This window comes from Artemia franciscana, chromosome 9 (genome assembly GCF_032884065.1).
Source record: "Artemia franciscana chromosome 9, ASM3288406v1, whole genome shotgun sequence".
Classification (NCBI taxonomy): Eukaryota; Metazoa; Arthropoda; class Branchiopoda; order Anostraca; family Artemiidae; genus Artemia; species Artemia franciscana.
The window spans coordinates 42,304,539-42,328,016 of NC_088871.1; the positions used below are offsets into that span (position 1 = coordinate 42,304,539).

The following is a 23,478-nucleotide window of genomic DNA, read 5'->3' on the forward strand; positions in this document are numbered from 1 at the left end:
AAGTCCTAGATACATGATTTCCTTAACAAGGAAAAAAAAAAATCACAATCGGCTTTAGGCCCCGCTTGTAGTCATTAATAGTATACTACTATTTACAATAGGAGGAAATCTTCTGGGTAGAATGTTCTTGAAGAGATTGTACACAATGAGGGAGGAGATTTCCAGGTTTGATTTGGAAACCGTTTAGAAAATAGCTAAAGTGTTTTTTTTCAGCTGAACGCTACTAGCAGCACTAAAACTTAAAACGAACAGAACTTTTTGCATATATGGTGGGTGCTACCACATCTCAAGCCCCATTATTTATGGTAAAGTTTTATTTTTAGTCACAATGCATTGAGACAGACAAGTCAAAAATAAGGGGCGTTTAATTTAAATAAAAAGTAGTTTTAAAGAGCTTTAAAACTGTAGCGTAAGAAGAGAGGGTTGTAAACAGGGTACTCTCCGTTGTATACAAAATAACTTGTTTTGACATTAAGTTTCACTTTCAGTCGAAAAAATGTATTTTGTTGAATTTTAGAAGGAACTAATCAAACAGCGTTATAGAATTTATACTTTAATCAACAGAATATTTTACGATGTTTAGAGATGTTTCAATATCGTGCTGCTGTTGGTGATGAATTTTTTATTTTTTAACTGATGGGTCGCGGAAGATTTTTATTAACAAATTGTTCAGAGAAGGGCAGAAGAGTAAGAGGTAGAGGTTGTGCTCGTAATAGTCACTTTGAACGTCGGATAAATATACCCAATCACAAAACTAAAATTAAGGATTTTTGAGGGTGGAGGAGGTTTATTATTATTCAAAACTTACCTTTCGATTTCAGGGTATTTTCGGATATTTCACAAAAATATCCGGAAAAAGCCTTCAATCCCCTTGCACGCTCAGCAGTCAGTTTTCGTCTCTTATGCACTCTATGCTCGTGTCCAGATTTTTCATTTTTATCCATTTTTAACTTTTAGCTACAAGGCTACAGTTCAATATGTCATTGTGAATAGACAAATAGCTATAACTGTGTTACCACATTTACGAAACGTCTTGAAGATACCACTTTATTTTCAACAGGTTTCCGTGAAATAGGGGAAAGTTCTTTGTCTGTTGAAAAACCTTTGCACTAATCAAAGGTTTTTATGCCAATTTTGCAGATTAATACTGAACCGGCTGAAGATAAATAATTTTTGTTCGTTTTAAGTTTTAACTTTGCTCTTTACATTCATAGAAAAGTTTTGCTTTTTGTTGTTAAATGGGTAAAAATTGATCCATCAAATTCAAATCAAAATTGACAAGTATACTTAAAAAAAGAGTAAAAAAGAAAAAGAACGGAATGCGAATGAGGGTGTCAGAAAAATATTAGGGGGCCTAAGGCCCTCCGCGGCCTCCCTTGGATCTGCCCCTGACATGGGGTAAAAAAGTTTTTGATTCTAGAAGATTTGCCCTATAAAATTTTACTCGGAGGAAATGCTGTCAAGAATTGCCCATACTATGTCGCAGTATACCATATAGATACAATGAAAATGAGACATAGCGGTCCTTAAAACAATTGTTAGGTACGTCATGGAGGGAGTGACCTCCTGAAGAGTTGCCAGTATAGCTAAACGAGTACTACCTCCGTCCCTAAAAAGGCCTATATAGGTACCATGTTCAAGGAAAGAAAGAAACCTCCTGAAAATTGACGAGGATACACCTCAACCCTTCTACTACCAAGGTGAACCTACTTCTTCAATATAATGGAGTTACCTTAACATAACAGTAAAATATTAATTGACTGAAACTACTATCGTGTTTTATTTATATTCTATAAATATAAATATATAAATATATATTTTTATATTCAAACTTTAAGAACAAAATAATTTAATAAGAAAAAAGCTGTTCAATTCCTTTCTCCACATCATTCAAAAGTTTTAACAGGAAGCACATTTAAGGTCATGAATTCTGGATATCTAAGCTTTAACGCTGTTTTTTTTTATCTGCTATCAAAACCATTTTTGAAGAAGACCTGCTGTTTCCACCCCCATCACCACTCCAGCGTAGATGCTTAGAAATTGGAACTTGTAAAAAAATGTTGTGACTCAAAAGCTTATTATGCTTTTTATTAGTTCAATGCTTCTCACACACAAGAAACAGCCAGCTTCTAAAATTGGTGGGATTGTCTGTATCCCAGAAATTGAACTTTCTTGTAAGTCTAAATTTCATATTCACTGTTGAATCCTATTTTATACATTTGAGTCACAAAACTCACCAACTTTAAATTCTTCTTTCGATTTTTTTTAGGTAAACTACCACAAGTTTCATTCTTTTAAATTACGTAATTTTAAGATTGCGTCTTGGAAAATAATTGATTTTTGATCATCTGGAATTTAAGAATCTTGAACAAATAAACTCAAGTAATTTTGAAATCTCTGCTTTGGGAAAAGAGGTCAAAAGAGGTCTTTTGAAGAGTCAAAAGTAATAAATTTATTAGCTTGTGATATACTACGAGGAACCGAAGATATATCTTATTAAATTTGCCGTAATTGGCTTTAATGTTGCAAATAATCCCCTGCTACTTTGAATAATCTTTGTGCGTTTCTCCTTCTAGAATTGCATTTTTACCCAAAAGTAGTATCCCCTCAATCTATTTAACAGTGCCCATATCCCACCATTCCAACAAAGCCCACATCCCACCATTCCAACGGTGCCCATATCCCACCATTCCGACGGCAAGGACCACGTGCTAACGTTCTGTAGCGGTATAGTTCTCCTGTAGGTTACGTAATAGGCTTTGTTTATTTATGCAAATCGATGTAGGTGGTTGTTACGTAATAGGGATTTGTTTACTTATGCAAATGCTTTCTTGGGTGGTTACGTATAAGGTTTTGATAGACTGCGCTAGTCAAGATGCAAATGTTGCATCACAGTTTCTTTGATTGATTAGAAACCCACAAGGGCCAGGAGAAAACCTTCAGGGCCTACTAGCGGAGAACTTTCGAGACGCTGGACACTACCGAACAATTCCAACGGCCCCTAACAGCCAATTCAACCGGGCCCTAGCAACCTTTGCCACTGGAAAGGGGGTCCTAGCAGTCAATTCAAATGGGAGCCCTAGCAACCAACTCCAACGGGTACCCTAGCAACCAATTCGAACGGGGCCCGAGTAGTCAATTTTAACAGTGGTCCTAGCAACCAATCCTAACGGGTGCCCACTAGTCAAGTGAAGGAGATACGTAATAGGGAATGTTTACTCATGTTGAGGGTGACGCGATCTTACGTGACTGAGTAGATTTATTGGGAATGACATAATTTTGCATGAGCTGTTTCTTCAGGAGCCCATGGGGAATCCCCGCTTGTAACTGAGTGCGGCACACACGTGTGTGTTACATAACAGCACGCACGTCGATTTCACGTAAAGGCAGGGCATACATGGGTGTTACGTAATGACGGCGCACACTTAGTATGGTACGTATTGAAGCTGCACACATTGGATGTTATGTAATGAATGCACACCTTGGATGTTATATAATAGTTTAAGAGATTTTCTTCAGGATTTTTTTTCAAGCCATTTTTTTAGATTTCATTTTTTCAAGATCTTTTCCCCGGGGAACCTTTATAATCCAAAGATTTTTATCTGTATTAGGATTCGAAAGAGAGTTTCCTCAACCAAATGGAGCGCTAAACAGCAGGACCAAGACAGGCTTTATAAGATTATATTCGGGGAATACTTTTGCATGGAAACGTTTTGAAAAAGTTAAGGGATTGCGTGTTTTCTATGTCTGCAATAATTGAAATGCCAGGGAGAAAATCGATTATTAGAAATTGACTACATTCGATATGTAGCCGCAAGTTACAGTTTTATTAATTTTCTAACCTGACCTGGACAGCTTAAGTTAGCTATAGAGTCAGTGTGATGTTGCATAGTATGGCCTTTAGATATTTCATTGTCCAAATGATTACGTATTAAAGATTCATCCAGGAAGAAGAAATCTGGAAGACACAAACATTTTATTTTACAATTAAGTTTTATTAATAAGAAAATATTATAAAGTCATGATATCAACGGAAAAACAAATGTGAAAAACCAATTCCAGGTTAAGGTGGGTTGCTATTAAAGGTAAGTTTATGCCATATTAATATATATTTCTGAGAGGTTTTAATGAAAATGTCTCGTTTTTTTGAGCCCAGGCTATGCGTATTCACCCTACCGTGACAATATGTGGTGGGCCCAATTTTTGCAAGTAATACCAGGAAAAGAGGGGGAGGAGGGTTGCTATTAAAGGTAAATTTAAGACATAGTATGCGAAATTTCTGAGAGGTCGTAATGGAAATATAATAAATTGCTTTCTTAAGTGCACCTGCCTGTTACATTGAATTGATTTAAATCTTCGTATTTGAAAAATCACATTTAGAATATGCAATAAGTATTATGGATTATGCAGCAAAACCTTCATTACTTACAAAAGTAGTAATAATAGAAATATCAACTTCACAATACGTTTTCTAGCTAGTAAATGAAAAACACAAACAAAGAAAGAAGATACATTTTTTTTTGAATTCGGTTATTTCTGAAAGGTATTAATGAGCATGCCATGTTTCTTTGAGCCAAGACTATGCATATTCACGCTACAGTGACAGTAGCCTATATGGCTATTGGGGGGAGAGGTGTTATTAGAGGTAAACACAAGTCATATTAAGAGATATTTCTTAGAGGTCCGAATAAAAATACCTTGTTTCAATTGTGTTATTAAGTGCACCTGCTTCTTACATTGTGTTAATTTAAATCTTGGTATTAACAAAAACACATTTCGTATGAGCCGAAAGTATTACGCTGTAGTCAGCAAAAGCCTCATTACTTACTCTACTGTAATAAGAAAAATGTCAACTGCACAACACGTTTTGTTGCTAATAAATGAATGCGCAAAAGCAGAAAAAAGAGACTCTATTTTGTGTTCAGTTAATTCTGAGAGGTTGTTATGAAAATGTTTCTTTTCTTTCAGTCAAAACTGTACATTCCTAATTGACAAGCGCACGTTTGAATAATGTTCTTCTTCACATTTTGCATAATCCTGTTAAAGATAAATTTAATCCACGTTAACGGATATTTTAAATAGCTTTTAACGAAAATGCCCCATTTCTTCGAATGAGTGTTGATGTTATTCCCCTCCGTTGAAAAATATCATTTTAAAACCTTCTAGCTTAATTTAAAGCTGTAAAACATGCTAGTTCAAGGTATTTCACGCCATTTCGGCAAACAATGAATGACATTAAGCACCCTCTGGCACCCTCATTATTATAGATGCATTTTTCAGATATTTTAATGATGAAAATGTGCTTTAAATGCAATGGTTCGTGTTTTAGCAATCCAACCCCAGTCATGACAACTCCATGGCGATTGACGCCACCTTGGAAGACTACGGATGGCAGACAACACCCTCTGGTGCACATTATCACACCTATGGGTTACTCAAACATTTTCTTACAAAAATATCTGTTTACACAAGAATTGGTCATTTAAACTTAATGAAATACCCCTGATAGTGTTTCTTCTGATGACTTTTGGCGATTGAGCCTGGCGGGACATAGCGTACCAGCCTGATGACACCCTTTGGACCAAACTATCACAATTAAGGGTTTCACAACCTTTTCGGCATAAAAATGAATTTATAAACTAAAAGTGTTATAATTATAACCTTAATTTAAATTATAAACATTTTCACTGTTAGATTGAGGTGTTTCATGGCCATTCCCGGTCTGTGACAACCAATAGACGACTTAAAGTACTCTCTGGGAAGCATTATTAAACTATTGGTATTTTTCGGGCATTTTCATGCAAGAACATCCGTTGACACTGGAATTGATCGTTTAAACTTAATGAAAAATCCCTAATAGGGTTTCTTCTTATGACTCCTAGTAATTGAGGCCAGTCCGGCAAAACATGCCAGCCAGTTGATATCCTCTGGTGCACACTATCACACTTGAGGGCTCTTCCATCTCTTTCCCCGCTAAAATAACTTTCTAAACTAAAAAATGACCATTTATTATTTGAACAGCGGAAAATTTCCATTTTATTGCTAGATTAGGATGATCTGTGATAATTCCAATAATTTGAAACTCAATGGCTTACACACAGCACCCTCTTGCAAGATTTATTACATATATAGCATTTTAGGTTACTTCCTGCAAAAATATTCTTTTAAACTAGAATCGATCGATTAAACTTAATGAAAACTCCCAATAGTATTTCTTCTGATGACTCCTGACGATTCTCAGCCTGTGACACTAAATGGATGACACACGGCACCTTCTACAAACATTATCACACGTTATGTTTGACCTCAAAATATAATCTGAAGAAAAACATGTCTTTTATGTCTTTTATGATATTGATTCAAAAGATCTGTTTTTTATGATTGTATTCTACATGCCAATTTTTCAACAAAAATATTTTATTTTATAACTTTCTTATTTTTCAATTATTTTTGTGGTCTGCTAACAACTCCAACAATTTGAATATAATGTTTATTCAAAAGTCAGAGAGGCAAGAAAAGGAATTTTCATAGACATAGGTACTGCTACCGTGTTCATAGAGTCTGAGAGCCTGAGAAGGGTTAGCAGAGTCTTTTTTTACGCAGGTAAGAGAAAGATGAGCTGGAATTTTTAGAGGATGGGAGTTTTAGAGAATATTTAGAGATATTTTTTAAAGAATGATATAAGATTGTTCAAAACATAGGAAAAAAGTTCTTACAGAATTTTTAGAAATGTTTTCTTGGATAACTGTTAGAGATATTTTCTTACAAAATGATATAAACTAGTTAAAAACATAAGAAAATCTTCCTTCTTAGAGAATTTTTTGAAATGTTTTCTTAGAGAATGATATAAACGCGTTCAAAACGTAGAAAAATAGTCCTTAGAGAATTTTTAGAGATGTTTTCTTAGAGAATGTTATAAACGTATGTAAAACATAGGAAAACAGCCCTTCATACAGAATTTGCAAAGATTTCTTAAAGAATGATATAAACTAGTTCAAAACATAAACTATATCAAACAGATGGAAAATGTTTCTTCTTAGAGAATTTTTAAAAATGTTTTCTTTCAAAATGATAAAAAATAGTTGAGAATATTGGAAAATAGTCAATCTTGGAGTACTTTTAGACATGTTTTCCTAGAGAATGATATAAACTTATTCAACATATAGGAAACTAGTTGTTCTTAGAGCATTTTGTTAAAAACATAGGAATATAGTCCTTCTTACAGAATTGTTAGAGATGTTTTTTTAAATGATATAAATTGTTCGACACATAGGAAAATAGTCCTTCTCAGAGACTTAGTTTTCATAGAGAATGATATAAACTTGTTCCAACAATAGAAAAATTTTCTTACTTAGATAATTTTTAGAGATGTCATCCTAGAGAATGATATAAACTTGTTCAAAACATAGAAAATATTCCTTCTTAGAAATTTTTTAGAATATGCCACTGTTGAAATTGGTTACTAGGGTCCCGGTAAAAATTGGTTGCTAGGGCCACACCTTTCTTTAATTCACGCTTCTTATTACTTATAATGAATCCTATATCTTTTTTATCTGTTTTGTTTTTCCATTTGTTGAGATTGAACTACTTGTTTCTGTGGTATTATGACTGCAGAATGTTTGTTTTATTAATAAGACTTTGTATGTCCTTCAGGTTGAATCTTCAGTACGTAATCACTTATACAATTGAATGTCTAAAGCCAATGATATGTAACATCTCACTGATTCAATTCCTAATTTAACCTGTATGGGTCAGGTTAGAGAACTAATAACACTGTAACAAGCAGTTGCACAGTAAATGTAACCAATTTCCATTAATTGATTTTCTCTTCCGCAAATCAATTATCGGAGACATATTGAAATCGTAATCCATAGTTGCATCGAAAGTTTCCCATTCAAAAGTATTCCTCACCACATAATATCAGAAAGGCTTCCTTGTTCCACCTGTCTAGCACTCCATTCCATTCAGGGTAAGTTTCTTTCGATCCTGAAGGGGTCAAACATCCTTAGATTATAAAGGTTCACTGAGAAAAAGGAATGAAAAACGAACTAAAATTAAATACAATCTAGAAAAAAAAAGACTTGAAAGAAAAAACGTATTGAAAAAAATCTTACGTATATCTTACGTACATTACGTAACATCCCATGTTTGCACCGTCATTGCTTAACATCCCACGTTTGCACCGGCATTACGTATCATCCCATGTTTACACTGTTATTACATGGCATCCCATGTTTGCACCACCATTACGTAAGATCCCAAGTGTGTGCTGCCATTACTTAACTCCCCAAGCGTGCACCACTATTACGTAATACCCACGTAGCATCGAAACTTTTCCATTAGAATGTATTCTCCACCACATAATATCGGAAAGGCTTTCTTGGTCCTTCTGTATAGCGCTTCATTCCATTGAGGGTAAATCTCTTTCGATCCCAAAAGGGTACAAAAACTTTTTGATTATTAAGGTTCCCTGAGAAAAAAGAAAAGAAAAACACATTGAAAGAAAATGAAATAAATTTGGTAATAGGTAAATACATTGAAAATGTTTATATTCCTTATGCATACCTCCAATATTAGATACTATACATAACTTTAGCAACTTTACCAACATACCAACAAAATTTAACTACATATCAACATTACATTACATTATATTACAATACATACCTTCAGCATTATCTATTTTGACAGTAAAACTTTTAAAAACTGGACTTTCTAAAAAGTAACTAAACCAGAATATGTCCAATAAAGAAAAAGGAATACAAATTTATAATTTACCCTTGAAAATTAAATTGAAAATGGAGGATATGCAAAGAGATAAAAAGCCGTGCTAGTTCATAAAACATGTTAGATTGGGGAGGGGGTCATTACGATTGTTGAATATGGTCGTCTTTGGCCTTTAAAAGCGAAAACTATTGTTATTCTTGAAAATTGTGGTCTTTAGTCCTTTGGCAAGAGGAAACAACTTTTGAAAAATCATATAGCTCAAAAAATTATGCTCAAACCGAATCAAAATTGTTCTATGATTGCTGGAAACTTGTATCCGTGAGTCTTTGGACTAAGGCACAATTCTAATTGAAAACATAGAAAAACAGTTGAATCCCTCTAAAAGTGTTATCTTAAGAAAAACTCTAACCATAAGCTCAACCATAAGTTAAATAACAATGAACATAAATTGAAATTAATTGCATAGTAATTAAAATATCAAAGCCTCAAGATATTTTTCCATAATTTTATTCATATATTACACCACTATCTCTTTAGTTCTGCTTTTGCTTCGAGCATTTTCTCTACTGAAGAAACAAAAAGTATTCTACATAGTTTTGATAAGGGCAGATTTTTTGTTACTTAATTTTAATTCTGTTTAATTGATTTGATTTTTACTGTATTCCATTAAATGTTGGAGTAGTTAATTTATAAATCCCCATATCCTCTTCTCGATTGGCACCCTTTTGCCTTTAACTTTCCATATATAAATTTCTGTTCTATTCTAGAGGATGATCGACAGTTGTGACCGACTAACTCCTCATTCAAATTAGAAAAAGACTGTGTTGCGGTATCACTGTTTGAAGCTGCATTGAAAAATAATTTTTTTGTGAAGGAATACCCCACCATCAAAGGAATGAACAAGAACATATTTTTCTTAAGTCATGATGTATTTGAAAAAGAGGTACGAACCGTATAAAGGGTCCTAAGAAAAGATTGTGTAAGAATGGAAACATTGTCGAAAACTCCCGAATTTATAATTTCATTTACATTTTTTTCCCCATAAGGAGAAAAAAAGACTAAAAGTTGCTCGCCATCTAGGTAAAATTATAAGCACTATTTGAAGAACCGAACATCCCTTCTTCAAGGATAATTTTATAACTCAATCCTTTTTGCCTCCTCTTCTTGATACATTTCGGTGTGCCTTGCTTCTTGTTCGTCCATAGATAGATACCAAACCAGCTTAATGTTTGGCAGTCTTTAATTTTTTATTCATAAAATAACCCCTAACCATGTTAAAACTCTTCTTCGGTAAAAAAAAATCCAAAACTTTTCTCTTTCAAAAAAAGTAAAGACCTATATCAAATGGAAGACCGGAAAAATTTTAAGGTATTTTAAGAGGGAATTAAGGTAGTACTTCATATTTAAAACAAGCACAAATAATTGTCGATGAACAAGTGAATCTCGAAACGAACAGAAAGTGCAACTAATAGTCCAGTCAAACTAAAACTTACGATAATTTTAAAAATTAATAAGTTGAAACTTTCATGGAATGCTGGAAAGACTTTAGAACGTAATCAAATGACATTACTTAAATTTTGGCAGTCAAAAAGGCGTATCCCCTTTCTATCCCCCTTTGTATCGGTCATTTTGATGGACTTTGTCTGGACCTAGATTGTGCTGATGTTTTAAGCATCCTAGATCAAAGTGTAAGACTATTGAATATTGGAAGGTACAATATTGGATTTCTAATATTAGAATATTGGAAGCTCCAGTGATGATAGTGGTCAAATATGGCTCTGAAACATGGACGCTCCGAAAAGCGGATGAAGATTTAGTGAATGTTTTCCAGAGAAATTGCCTACGGATTGTTCTGGTTATACGGCTGACTGACCATATTTTAAATAGCAGGCTGTACAAAAAATATGGTTCCATCCCGCTCTCCTGGGCTATAATGAAACAAAGCCTGAGATGCCTTGGGCCTTTTTCGACCCAATGTTTTTCCTTTTTCGGCCAACCGTCTAAGGCTAAATAGAAGGCAGGTGGTCCTTGTTTGTGGTGGCAGGATGCCATAAAGAAAGATTTAAAGGAAATCGGAGCTTCCTGGGTGGGCGCAAAGAGATAGGCTATGAATAGATTTGAATAGAGAAGTGTTTTTATCTGTGTTGGCCTCAGGCGGCCTGGTGCTGGGGTGGGTCATTAGTACTAGTAGTAGTAAAACACATCATTTGCATCTAGGTTGTCAAACTAGTATATTTGCAACATATATTGAATATTTAACGGTAATAATTTGAAACTTCACGCAAATGTTTTACTAAATCACAACACTCATTTTTGATCGAATTTATTAGAGGGTTTTTCGACATTATATTCTGAATGGCTTAAGCTGAAGCTTTGGGGGACTTTTTAACTAAGTTCAAGGACACTATGTGTAGGCACCCTATCAAAGTGCTTATAAGTAATATCTCAGTAATAGCAACGATCATAAAGTCGGAATTTAATACTATTCAAATTTACATAATATTACTTCTTTTACTACTATTGCTAATACTGAGGGTATTATTTAACTTTTCAGGGAATGGTGAGGGCTCTATTAAAATGAATAAAAAAAAAATATTCGCATTTAGGTTATAAAAAGTTTGTATTTGTAATACCTCAGCAACAGCCTAAGATTCAATAGTATTTTCTAAGGACCAGAACATAATATGCACTTTATTTAAAATAAAATACATTTAAAATGTTTTCTTTTTTTAATTCTTCGAGATCCAACAACGTTAAAACTTTCAAGAATGGATATCATTATGCATATGAAACTATCAATCCACACATGTTCGTTTTTTCAATAATCTTGGTTATGATGGTGATCTACCCAAAAATTATTTTTCGAAATTATGCAAAATATAAACACACAAAAAAAAGGATTATTTTCAGTAAAATACAAATTATGTTCTGGTCTTTAGAAGATACTAGACATTTAGCCGTACTTCATTATTTTTCAGCTTTTTATTAGTTTGACTCAGTTATTATTGTGATTTCTGTTCATTTTCTAGTTCACTTATTTATTGATTTTGATGTGTGGTAGTTAAACACTTGAAAATTATTATGACATTATTTTGCTTATCTTTGGTTTAACATAGCTCTATATTTTTCTTGAAAAACTTTATTGGTGAAAAAAGCTTTTTTTAATTGATAGTAAAATAGATTGAAATTTTGGAATCCATTTATTGTTCTTGAACCGAAACTTAAAAATTATGCATTAAATTAAATAAAAGAAACGTTGTAAACTGACAAACCACAGAAACAGGTAAAAAATTAATATTATATTATAAATATAATATCATAAAAAATAATAATAATGTTAATATTTAATTTTAGGACGAGGAGCAGAAGTCTATGTTCAATCCGCACGAAGCCGAGATAGCTTTGAACTTAGCAAAGTATCTTACAAAGCAGGACTATTCACAGAATCAAATCACCATTTTAGCTACGTGCTACAGACAACAATTTTATTTGCGGAAGGTAATATATTTAAAACCATGCTTTCTCTTACCCCCACGCTCTACTCACCTTCTATAAAACTTTCATTTTGTTTTTATTTAAATATAATTTTTTTTTCAGACACTAATTGCATTTAGTACACTTAAATGATACTTCCTCTCAGGTCCAAGTATCACACATTTATCCAAGCTCCTATTCACTCCTTGACCAGCTTTCGTAAGTTTTTTTTTCTATCTTAATTTTATTTCGAATAAGAACAATATATTTCAAATTTAACTAAAATTTATAAATACTAATGGTCACTCATCACAGGAAAAAGACAGTATTTTGTGTAAGTTCTTGTCATTTTTTGCAACTTTTCTATTGTATTTTCAGATAAGACCAAGCTAGTGAATGCTTGCGATATATCTGTGCAAGTACGTATCCTTGGGCTCTTTAAGGAAAACTATTTTTATATATATCCGCAGTAATATAGCTAATCCGGACACCAAATTCAAAAGAGAGCTACACATACCCCCAAAACTCAAACCATTTATCTTTGTATCCAAAGTTCAAGCCTAAATAGTTTAACATAAGAAACTCAATTTGCAAAATAAGAAATTCACTAAACTCTAACAAGGTACCTTAAACTAGTTGCCACCCCACAATATGCTTCAATGTGCAGATCAACTTTAATTCTGGCTCATCCAACCAAACGTGGGTCTTATAGAGTTTCTTAGACATATCAATACTATAATTTGATAGCTCTGGGACTTCTGCTTTCGAGAAACTAAATTCTTTTTTACATCCTGAAATGAAAAAGAATGAACAATTACGTGTTCTTCTAGCCCATGACCTTCAACATTCAAGTATCTCCTCTTTTGTCGTGAGATTGCACTTCAAGCTGTCTTCATTTTACAATTCAATAACTCAGACTTTATTTGTTGCATTCTCGTCTGATATTTCAGCTTCGCGTTTTCAGGCTTCAAATTCTCTAAATTTAATAAACAAAATATATTAAAGTTCAAGAAAGTTGAACGTGTATGCTTTAATGCTTTTAATGCTATTCCTAATACTTTAAGACTTTTAGATCATACAATTCCACCAGTCAAAGGAAAAATCTGTCAATAAAAGCATCTTGTTTCACAAGGTGTGAAAATTTACCTGATAATAGATCATTAGAATTCAAGAGGGATTCAAGAAAGTGGAGGAATCATTAAAATATGAACTAAAGAGGTGTGAAGTGGAAATCATGGATAAATTTTCCAAGGATCAGGAGGATGCATCTAGATGGTATATTAGTAAAATATTGGACTGGTATGCTAATAATTGGAGAAAGAGTGGTCAACTTCGTCTTGTCTAACTTAGAAATAGGATAAGGGCTACAGTTAGTGATAATGAGAATTTTAAAGAGAGATGCGCAGAACATTTTGAGAATATCTCAAATCGGGATAGATCTCTAAGAAAAAATACTGAGGAAAATGAGGAAGTATTCGAATCCTTGGATGTGAAGTAAGATATATTTCATGAGGAAGAATTAATGACTAGAACGGTTAAAAAATAATAGGGCCCCAAGTTCTGATTCTATGGCAAATGAATTTCTTAAATATGGTTGCTATGAGGTTCAAAATAAGTTACTGAAGATTATGATTATTATTTTGGAAAAGGGGAAGCACCCAACAATTTAAGGAAAACCCTAGTTAAACCCCTATATAAGAAAGGTGATAAGAGTGAGTGTGGTAATCATAGAAGCATTAGCCTGGTCTGTGTAGGTAGCAAATTTTTTAGTATGATGTTACTTTTCAAACTTGGAGATGCTGTAGACAAAGTTTTAAGAAAAGAACAGTGTGGTCCTAGGAAGGATAGAGGATGACGTGTCGACTGAATTTTAACTCTTAGGTTAATAATTGGGACGTGCCTGAATCATCAAGCACCTTTAGCCTTCAGTTTTATTGATTATAATCAGGCGTTTAATTCTGTTGATAGGACAAATTTGGTGAAGGTCTTGTATTTATATGGTATACCTGGTAAGTGCATCAAAGTGATTAGTGTTACGTATAAGATTAACACTACTGCAGTTAAGGTAGGAATTGAGGTTAATAGCTGGTTTCATATTAAATCAATAAACGATTCGGGTTTTACTCTATACCCATTTATATGGATCGTTTTGATGGACTTTGTCCTAAGGAGCGCAGTAAAGACTATGGGAGAACACAACCTTTCCTGAAGTTGGATTAATCTATTATTTAGGCACCCTATGTGAACATATGCGTAAAAGAATAAACTTTTAGAGTTTTTGCAAGTTAAAGGTACGATAATAGGTTTGAGAATTAGTTTTCGGAAAATTATGTTGCTAAGGCTAGGAATAACTGAAGATGAAAAGGTGACGTTGGGTACCGAAAAGATCTATCAATTGGACAGTTTCACTTACCTGGGTAGCATTATTACTAAGGACGGTGGAAGCAGAAAAGATTCTAAAAGTAAAATAGCCAAGGCTCAGAGTGGTTTTCACGGTAAAAAAAAGTTTCGAAGAATGAGAAGATATGAGAAGAATGAGGGATTGTCTGCTATTGTCGAAAAGGCATCAACGTGCATCCAATATCGATGTCAACCGACACGATTGATCCCAAAGAAAGCTTGTGGATGTGCATTAAGTCTAAAACGACCAGCGACACTGTTCTTGGGATTTGTTATCGTAGCCCCAACAACACTAACGCATCCGACGAAGCTCTGTTCTCGCAAATAGCAGCATTCCCTAAGAATACCAATCAAAAGCTTGCTATTATAGGAGATTTCAATCTCCCTAAGATAGACTGGAATAGGCGATACACCACGGAATCTACCACAAGCTTGACGAGTAAATTCCTGGACGTTATTAACGAACACTTTCTAGAGCAGCTAATATCTGAGCCAACAAGGATGTGGGGATCTGATACTCCAAGTATCCTGGATTTGTTACTGGTAAGCGATGGAGACCTGGTATCAGATATTAAGCAGTTGTCACCAATCGGTAAATCGGATCACTTGGTAATTGTGTTTAGCTTGGAAACGGAGGTTTTGAGGACAAGTGTGGCACATAAACGTAACTACTACAAGGCAGATTATGTTGCTATGAGAAGACTGCTTTCGGATGTCAACTGGATTGAAGAATTCAGTGGGTTGGAGTCGTTAGACACCATTTACACAAGGTTCACTGCGACTGTAGCCTCAATGGAAGAACAATTTATTCCTATGCACAATAAATACACCCGTTTTGCATTACCTAAAGCCAATGTTGAACTGATTAAATCAAAAAAAAAGCATGGAGAGACTACAAAAGCAATCGACAAAGTAACGACCGAGAGAAAACATTCAAGAGGCTCCGCAACAGGGTTCGGAAAGCAACAAGAAGAGAAGGAAAGCTTAGAGAACGTAAATTAGCTTTCTCCTTGAAAGAAAACCCAAAAAGCTTCTGGAAACAGGTAAACATGAAAAGGAAAAACAAAGGTGGAGTCTCCTCTCTTTACGATCCCGTGAAACAAAAGCTGGTACACGACCCCACGGACAAGGCAAATTTTCTCAACAGCCAGTTCTCTTCTGTTTTTACTCAGGAACCTGAGCCGCCAGGAACCAATTCAGGTTCCAAACGAATCGATAAGACTGATAGAGATCAAACATAGTGATGTTCTAAAGAAACTCAGAGAACTTAACCCAAGCAAGTCCACAGGCCCAGACAATCTACATCCAAAACTGCTCAAAGAACTTGCAACGGTAATAACAAAGCCACTAGTCTACATTTACAGAAAGTCTCTTGAACTCGGTGAGCTTCCCGCTATTTGGAAAAAAGCTATTGTCGTCCCAATATCCAAAGGTGGGAAACGAGAAGACCCATCAAAGTACAGACCGATAACCCTCACTTGTATTACGTGTAAAGTACTTTAGTCTCTCATTGCAGACCACACCCTAGAACACTTAAAACGAGAAAAAATACTTACCGAAAAGCAGTTTGGTTTTCTTAAGGTACGATCTGCAGAGATCCGACTGCCTTGTGCCACAGATGATTGGAAGAAAAACATCGACTAGGGGTTCCAGATTGATCTCATATACTTGGATCTCAAGAAAGCCTTTGACAAAGTTCTCCATAAGCGTCTCGTTCAGAAGCTCAGGAAATACTGTCTCTCCTCATCCGGATCATCATCCAGTCTTCTTCAATGGATTACGGACTTGACTTGAAGGGTTAAAAAATAATAGGGCCCCAAGTTCCGATTCTATGGCAAATGAATTTCTTAAATATGGTTGCTATGAGGTTCAAAATAAGCTACTGAAGATTATGATTATTATTTTGGAAAACGGGGAAGCACTCAAAATTTAAGGAAAAACCCTAGTTAAACCCCTATATAAGAAAGGTGATAAGAGTGAGTGTGGTAATCATAGAAGCAATAGTCTGGTCTGTGTAGGTAGCAAATTTTTTAGTATGATGTTACTTTTCCAACTTGGAGATGCTGTAGACAAAGTTTTAAGAAAAGAACAGTGTGGTCCTAGGAAGGGTAGAGGATGATGTGTCGACTGAATTTTAACTCTTAGGTTAATAATTGGGACGTGCCTGAATCATCAAACACCTTTAGCCTTCAGTTTTACTGATTATAATCAGGCGTTTAATTCTGTTGATAGAACAAATTTGGTCAAGGTCTTGTATTTATATGGTATGCCAGGTAAGTGCATTAAAGTGATTAGTGTTACGTATAAGATTAAAACTACTGCAGTTAAGGTAGGAATTGAGGTTAATAGCTGGTTTCATATTGAATCAATAAACGATTCGGGTTGTACTCTATACCCATTTATATGGATCGTTTTGATGGACTTTGTCCTAAGGAGCGCAGTAAAGACTATGGGAGAACACAACCTTTCCTGAACTTGGATTAATCTATGATTTAGGCACCCTATGTGAAAATATGCATAAAAAGAATAAACTTTTAGAGGTTTTGCGAGTTAAAGGTATGATAATAGGTTTGAGAATTAATTTTCAGAAAATTATGTTGCTAAGGCTAGGAATAACTGAAAATGAAAAGGTGACGTTGGGTACCAGAAAGATCTATCAATTGGACAGTTTCTCTTACCTGGGTAGCATTATTACTAAAGACAGTGGAAGCAGTACAGATTCTAAAAGTAAAATAGCCAAGGCTCAGAGTGGTTTTCACAGTAAAAAAAAGTTTCGAAGAATGAGAAGATATGAGAAGAATGAGGGATTGTCTGCTATTGTCGAAAAGGCATCAACGTGCATCCAATATCGATGTCAGCCGACACGATTGATCCCAAAGAAAGCCTGTGGATCTGCATAAAGCCTAAAACGACCAGCGACACTGTTCTTGGGATCTGTTATCGTAGCCCCAACAACACTAACACATCCGACGAAGCTCTGTTCTTGCAAATAGCAGCATTTGCTAAGAATACCAATCAAAAGCTTGCTATTATAGGAGATTTCAATCTCCCTAATATAGACTGGAATAGGCGATACACCACAGAATCTACCACAAGCTTGACGAGTAAATTCCTGGACGGTATTAACGAACACTTTCTAGAGCAGCTAATATCTGAGCCAACAAGGATGTGGGGATCTTATACACCAATTATCCTCGATTTGTTACTGGTAAGCAATGGAGACCTGGTATCAGATATTAAGTAGTTGTCACCAATCGGTAAATCGGATCACTCGGTAATTGTGTTTAGCTTGGAAAGAAAGGTTTTGAGGACAAGTGTGGCACCGAAACGTAACTACTACAAGGGTGATTATGTTGCTATGAGAAGACAGCTTTCGGATGTCAACTGGATTGAAGAATTCAGTTGGTTGGAGTCGTTAGACACCATTTACACAAGGTTCACTACGATTGTAGCCTCAATGGAAGAACAATTTATTCCTATGCACAATAAATACACCCGTATTGCATTACCTAAAGCCAATATTGGACTGATTAAATCAAAACAAAAAGCATAGAGTGACTAAAAAAGCAATCGACAAAGTAACGACCGAGAGAAAACATTCAAGAAGCCTCACTTGTATTAAGTGTAAAGTACTTGAGTCTCTCATTGCAGACCACACCCTAGAACACTTAAAACGAGAAAAAATACTTACCGAAAAGCAGTTTGGTTTTCTTAAGAAACGATATGCAGGGATCCAACTGCTTTGTGCCACAGATGATTGGAAGAAAAACATTGACAAGGGGTTCCAGATTGATCTCATATACTTGGATCTCAAGAAAGCCTTTGATAAAGTTCCCTATAAGCGTCTCGTCCAGAAGCTCAGGAAATACAATCTCTCCTCATCCGGGTCCTCATCCAGTCTTCTTCAATGGATTACGGACTTCTTAACTGGCAGAAAGCAAGTTGTGTGCGTAGCAGGTTGTCTCAGCAATACCGAAGAGGAAGTTTTTAGCGGAGTACCCCAGGGGTCAATCCTCGGCCCCCTTCTGTTTAATCTCTACATCAATGACCTAGTTGAGGGCATCGAATCTGACATCCTTCTCTACGTGGACGACACAAAGCTCTATCGTGTCTTCTCGTCATTAGAAGACATTCACCAGCTGCAGGCGGATCTCCAACGAATCTATGACTGGATGAAGAAGTGGATCATGGAAATCAATACCCAGAAAAGTCATATCCTCACTCTGGGTCCACAAAACTTTTCGTCCTCATACTCTCCTGGTTCTGCTGCACTCACTCTTAGTAGAGAAGAAAGAGACCTAGGCATCTTAGTGGATTCTGAACTGAACTTCAGTAGCCACTATGAAGCTGTCGTCAAGAAGGCTTCCAAAGTTGCTGGTATGATCAGAAGAAACTTCTTGTGCGAGGACGACAAAATGCTTGCTACGCTCTATAAGTCCCTTGTCCGCCCGATTCTTGAGTATGGACATTGTTCTACAAGACCATACTACAACAAGGACATAGATGCTCTCAAAAATGTTCAGAGGAGGATAACTAAATTCTCTCCCAGGTTACGCTTCCTTCCCTACGAAGAGCGGCTTAGAAAGCTTGAAATCCCAACCCTCACCTATAGATTCCATCGTGCCGATATTATTGAAATGTACAAGCTCTGCAATGGAGCCTATGATAACGTACCAGCCGAGAGAATTGTGCAGTTCAATAAAAATCATCTCCGAGGACATCATTACAAAGTGAGTACGGAACGCTTTTACAAGGACAGGGCTGATGGACTTTCGGCAACCGATTGGTTTAGCATTGGAACAACTTACCAGAAAGATTAACCTGTTCCACAAACCTACTGATATTCAAGAAGGAAGTTGATGAATATTATTCAAGTGACATTTTCTCCTTGTGCAAATTTAGAAGAAATGCAAATTAAGATTTTTGTTTTGTAGAGGCTTAACGGCCTGCCATCAAATTTGCGAATATATTTATTTATTTATGTCTGCAAACCAAGATTAGAAAATTCAAAGTTACAGTGATGACAGAGGTAAATATGGTTCTGAAGCATGGGTGTTATTTTTCTATATGTTTTCCAGAGAAATTGCCTACAGATTGTTCTGGGACCTAGCTGACTGAACGTATTTCGAACAGTGGGTTGTACGAAAAGTTTGGTTCAATCCCTCTTTTTACGGCTATAATGAGAGGAAGGTTGAGATGGCTAAGGCACGCTTGGTGGATGAAAGAAGAATGATTGTCAGAGATTGTTCTTTTCGACCAACCATCAAGGAGTAAAAGGAAAGCAGGTCGTCTGCTGTTGGCAGGGGAGAATTTCATAAAGTATGATTTATTCAAAATGGTAGCTTTCTGGGAGGTTGTAAAGAGGGATGCTTTGAATATATTAGAAAAAAGGAGGAGCGTGCATAGCTATACTGGCCTCATGCGGCTTGCAATTTTGATGAGTTATTAGAAGTAGTGGTTTTAGTAACTCTTTCGTAACTCAACATTTTCAGACTCAATATTCTGCAAGGTAATACTTCAACACCTTGGTGATTTAAACATTTTTTTTAAAACTGTTTCCCAATTTTTGCGTTTTTTAGACTTTAGAATTTTATGACGACGCGACAAAGTTTCCATCTTTCAAAAAACCTATCAAATTTCACAACTTCACAATTAAAGGCATTAAAATCTTAAATAATCTCGGTAAAATTTGTAAATTTAGTCCTCAAATTTAAATCACTTCAATTTGAATAGTCAAAGCCTTCACATTTCAGAAAAAATATTGGGTTTTTTTCACATATGGACATTTTTCAGATTAAATTTCTTACACCATAGCAAGTTCACATATATGACAGTCAGGTGATGTTTGCAGTACCTCTCTTTGACTAGTAACTTGGGGTTTAACTTAAACAGATTTTAGAAAGTTCAAGATTTATGAATTGCTTTTAAGAACGGCATACATATCCTTTTGTGCTCAAACTTTTGTATATTTCATAGTAATTGTTGATATTTATTGAAAGTTGATTACATTTGAACGTTTATCAGTTACTTCACATTGTGAAAGATATTTGCATTTAATTCTGTTAGTTGATATCTGATTTTGATTACGGATTTGTTTCTGAGCTACTTTATATGGAAGGGGTAATAATATAACCTTCAAAAGTGGCTCATTCGATCTTAAACGAACAGTTTTAGTGTTTTTTCAAGTGCAAATATATATTACAGTGGTTCGAGGTACCCAGCCCCCATCCCTAGCCCATTCCTCCCTCCTCATTCCCCAAATAGATGTAATCAGGAATTCGGGAGACCTATTTTGTTGAATGTAAGCCAAAAAGGCTTAATTCATTAAGGTAGAACTTCCAGAAAAGTAGAGAGAGATGCTGAAAACAATTACAATACACTATTTGCATTATGAGTGTTTACAGGATATTCGAGTTTGAGTTCATTTATTCACTAAATATCCGAGGAAAACTTTCTTGGTATATTGAGGGAGATGATGAAAATCGGTTTAAGAACTAGTGGTCTTAATTCTCTGCCCTTTTTAGATGTACCCTCTCGTCATCATTGATCAAAATTTGGCAAAAGGTGATTTTGTTTCAAAATAGTCAAAAGATCTAGTATCTATGCCTTCGTGAATTCGCTACCCCAGATAACAAGATCAAATAACAAAGACTCTACAGTTGCGAATATCTCCCAGAGCCTGGGGCTAGATGTTGTACGTTGTACCTTAGTTTATAAGGGTTTTATGAAGCTGGAAATAAATCAGTCATTGTCAGAGTTAAAACTGTACGTGAACCCACACTAAAGAGGGTCGAAACTGCTATTTGCACTTCAAACCTGATGATTAACGTGAAGCAATTAAGACTTTGCAGATAAATGTCTGGATGATAAGTCTCGAAAATACATACATTTTGAAGATGTTGAGATCTTCTCTTGGAAATATGATTGTGTGCTGAGTTTGGGTCTTTATCACTCTTGTGTTCATTCATGAACAGTAAAGCATGTTCTCCAGCAGTAACTATCTCGTTGTTTGTGCTCGCCTTCAGAAAAACTTGAGATCTTCTTCAAGACGCCTTGTTTTCCTTATAAATTTATATAGTCTTTCCTTTTCCAACACCGTGTATATAGGTTTTGGTATCGGAGGCTAAGTAGTGACCGGCAGAAAAGTATGAATTTCTATTCCCAAGCAAGTTTAATCGTGTGTATGTCTCACACAACACTTAAAGCGCCTTATTTTGCTTCTGGAGAATAATACATTTTGTTTGGATCATAATTAGCTTGAAATAGTAAAATAAAGAGTAAGTCAGTATCATCACCAACTACTACCGTAGGAAGAACATTAAACTCCTCAACAGGATTTTAACGATATTTAAATCCGCTTCGCCTTTTCCTTGAACAGTCTCGGTCCTCCTTTGTCATAATCTTTGACTCAGCATGCAGATGAACCTCACCTTATTGATTTTATTAGATAAAAATTTCTCGTTGGTAGTTTAAAGATCTGCAGTAAATAGCACCCTTCTACCATTAAATTTCACATGCCTACTTTATGTTTAGTCATTTATTGTAGGTCCTCCCTCATATCAATAGCTGTAGATTGTCAGTATCGAGTTTTGATAAATTCCAAGTACTTGTCCAGTATCATTAAAATATACTTCCAATCTACCACTGAAGTCTATGAAGAAGAGCTCCATCATCCAAAACGCGAAGGCGGTATCCTAGTAGTTCGTTTTTATTTGAGCACATGTTATTTACATCTTTATAGGCTTCAAATAAATGTTTTGCAAGGTCAAACTTGTTTGGTCTCCAAATTTTGCCCATAGTTGTCATAGAGTAGAGAAGGAAACAGCACATAATCAGTTTTGAGGCAGTCTCTTTCTGGTATAATTGAATGTTTTTGCCAAAAAAAACAGACTCTAGAAGATTAGGCTGGGATCCATGTGCTTGATGTTTGGTGAGCCAGCTCTCTTGGCTGTTATGAGGATTACTTATGATTTTTTCTGAAAACATGATCTTTTACTTGACGCAATCCTTGGTAATAATACTACTACTACTACTAATAACTCACTGCAGTACCAAGCCGCCTGAGGCCAACACAGCTACGCACGCTCCTCCTCCAACCTAATATATTTCAAGCCTCCCTCTTTACACCCTCCCAAGAAGTTCCCATTTCCTTTAAATCCTCATTTATGACACCCTCCCAACCCAGATAAGGACGACCTGCTTTCCGTGTAGCCCCAGACGGTTGGCCCATCCTTAGTAATCCTTAGCAAAATACAACATAACCCAAAGAGGTCATCTAAAATTCTTTCATTCTGCCACCACCACTAAGGCCTCAAGATGTTTTAAAAGCCTTAGTCAATTCCAGTTATATAGCATGTCTGCTGACAACCTACTGTCTACTGCCTTTTTGAGTGCTCTATAGTTTGCAGACTATCGTTGCAAGAATGGCCGTAGTGGTTATGGTAGGTTGCTGCAAGATAGGAAGGCAAGCTATTTACAAGGTGCAGATATTCTTCCCACAGACTTAGTCTATCTGCCCTATGGAACTGCATAATTATGCCAATCATATCACGGTACTACATCTAAAGCTTGACTTATCTGTTTCCATTAAATTGAAATAAGTAATATTGGCTAGTGTAATTTCAAAGGTGAATAACTAATTACTGAGCTCAATTGATACTGAAAGAACATCAAGCCGGTCACCATTGTAAAATTTATTTGAGAGAATTTTCATGTTTATTTCCGTTTCTTTTTTGCCACCGACAACTCTATAAAAGTTATTTCCTCCACCAAATTTTCATGATTTTTTTTTTCCGCCTTTTCCCTCGTACCACGAGGGAAAGGTTGAAAAGCATAGCAACAAGACCTATCACTAATTTTGGTACTCAGAGAAAAGAT

General features: G+C 35.4%; 2 protein-coding genes across 6 annotated transcripts in view; both read left to right on the plus strand.

Moving 5' to 3' along the window:
- Positions 1-23,478, plus strand: part of LOC136031433 (uncharacterized) — a 509,032-nt gene that overhangs the window by 376,483 nt on the left and 109,071 nt on the right. The gene's annotated exons all lie outside the window — the stretch shown is intronic.
- LOC136031435 (NFX1-type zinc finger-containing protein 1-like) overlaps positions 9,506-23,478 on the plus strand; it is a 71,556-nt gene continuing 57,583 nt past the window's right edge. The window contains exons 1-2 of the mRNA XM_065711012.1: positions 9,506-9,670; positions 12,082-12,225. Of these exons, the coding sequence (XP_065567084.1) occupies positions 9,623-9,670; positions 12,082-12,225 (192 nt within the window). The 5' untranslated portion in view covers positions 9,506-9,622. The remainder of the gene's footprint in view (positions 9,671-12,081; positions 12,226-23,478) is intronic.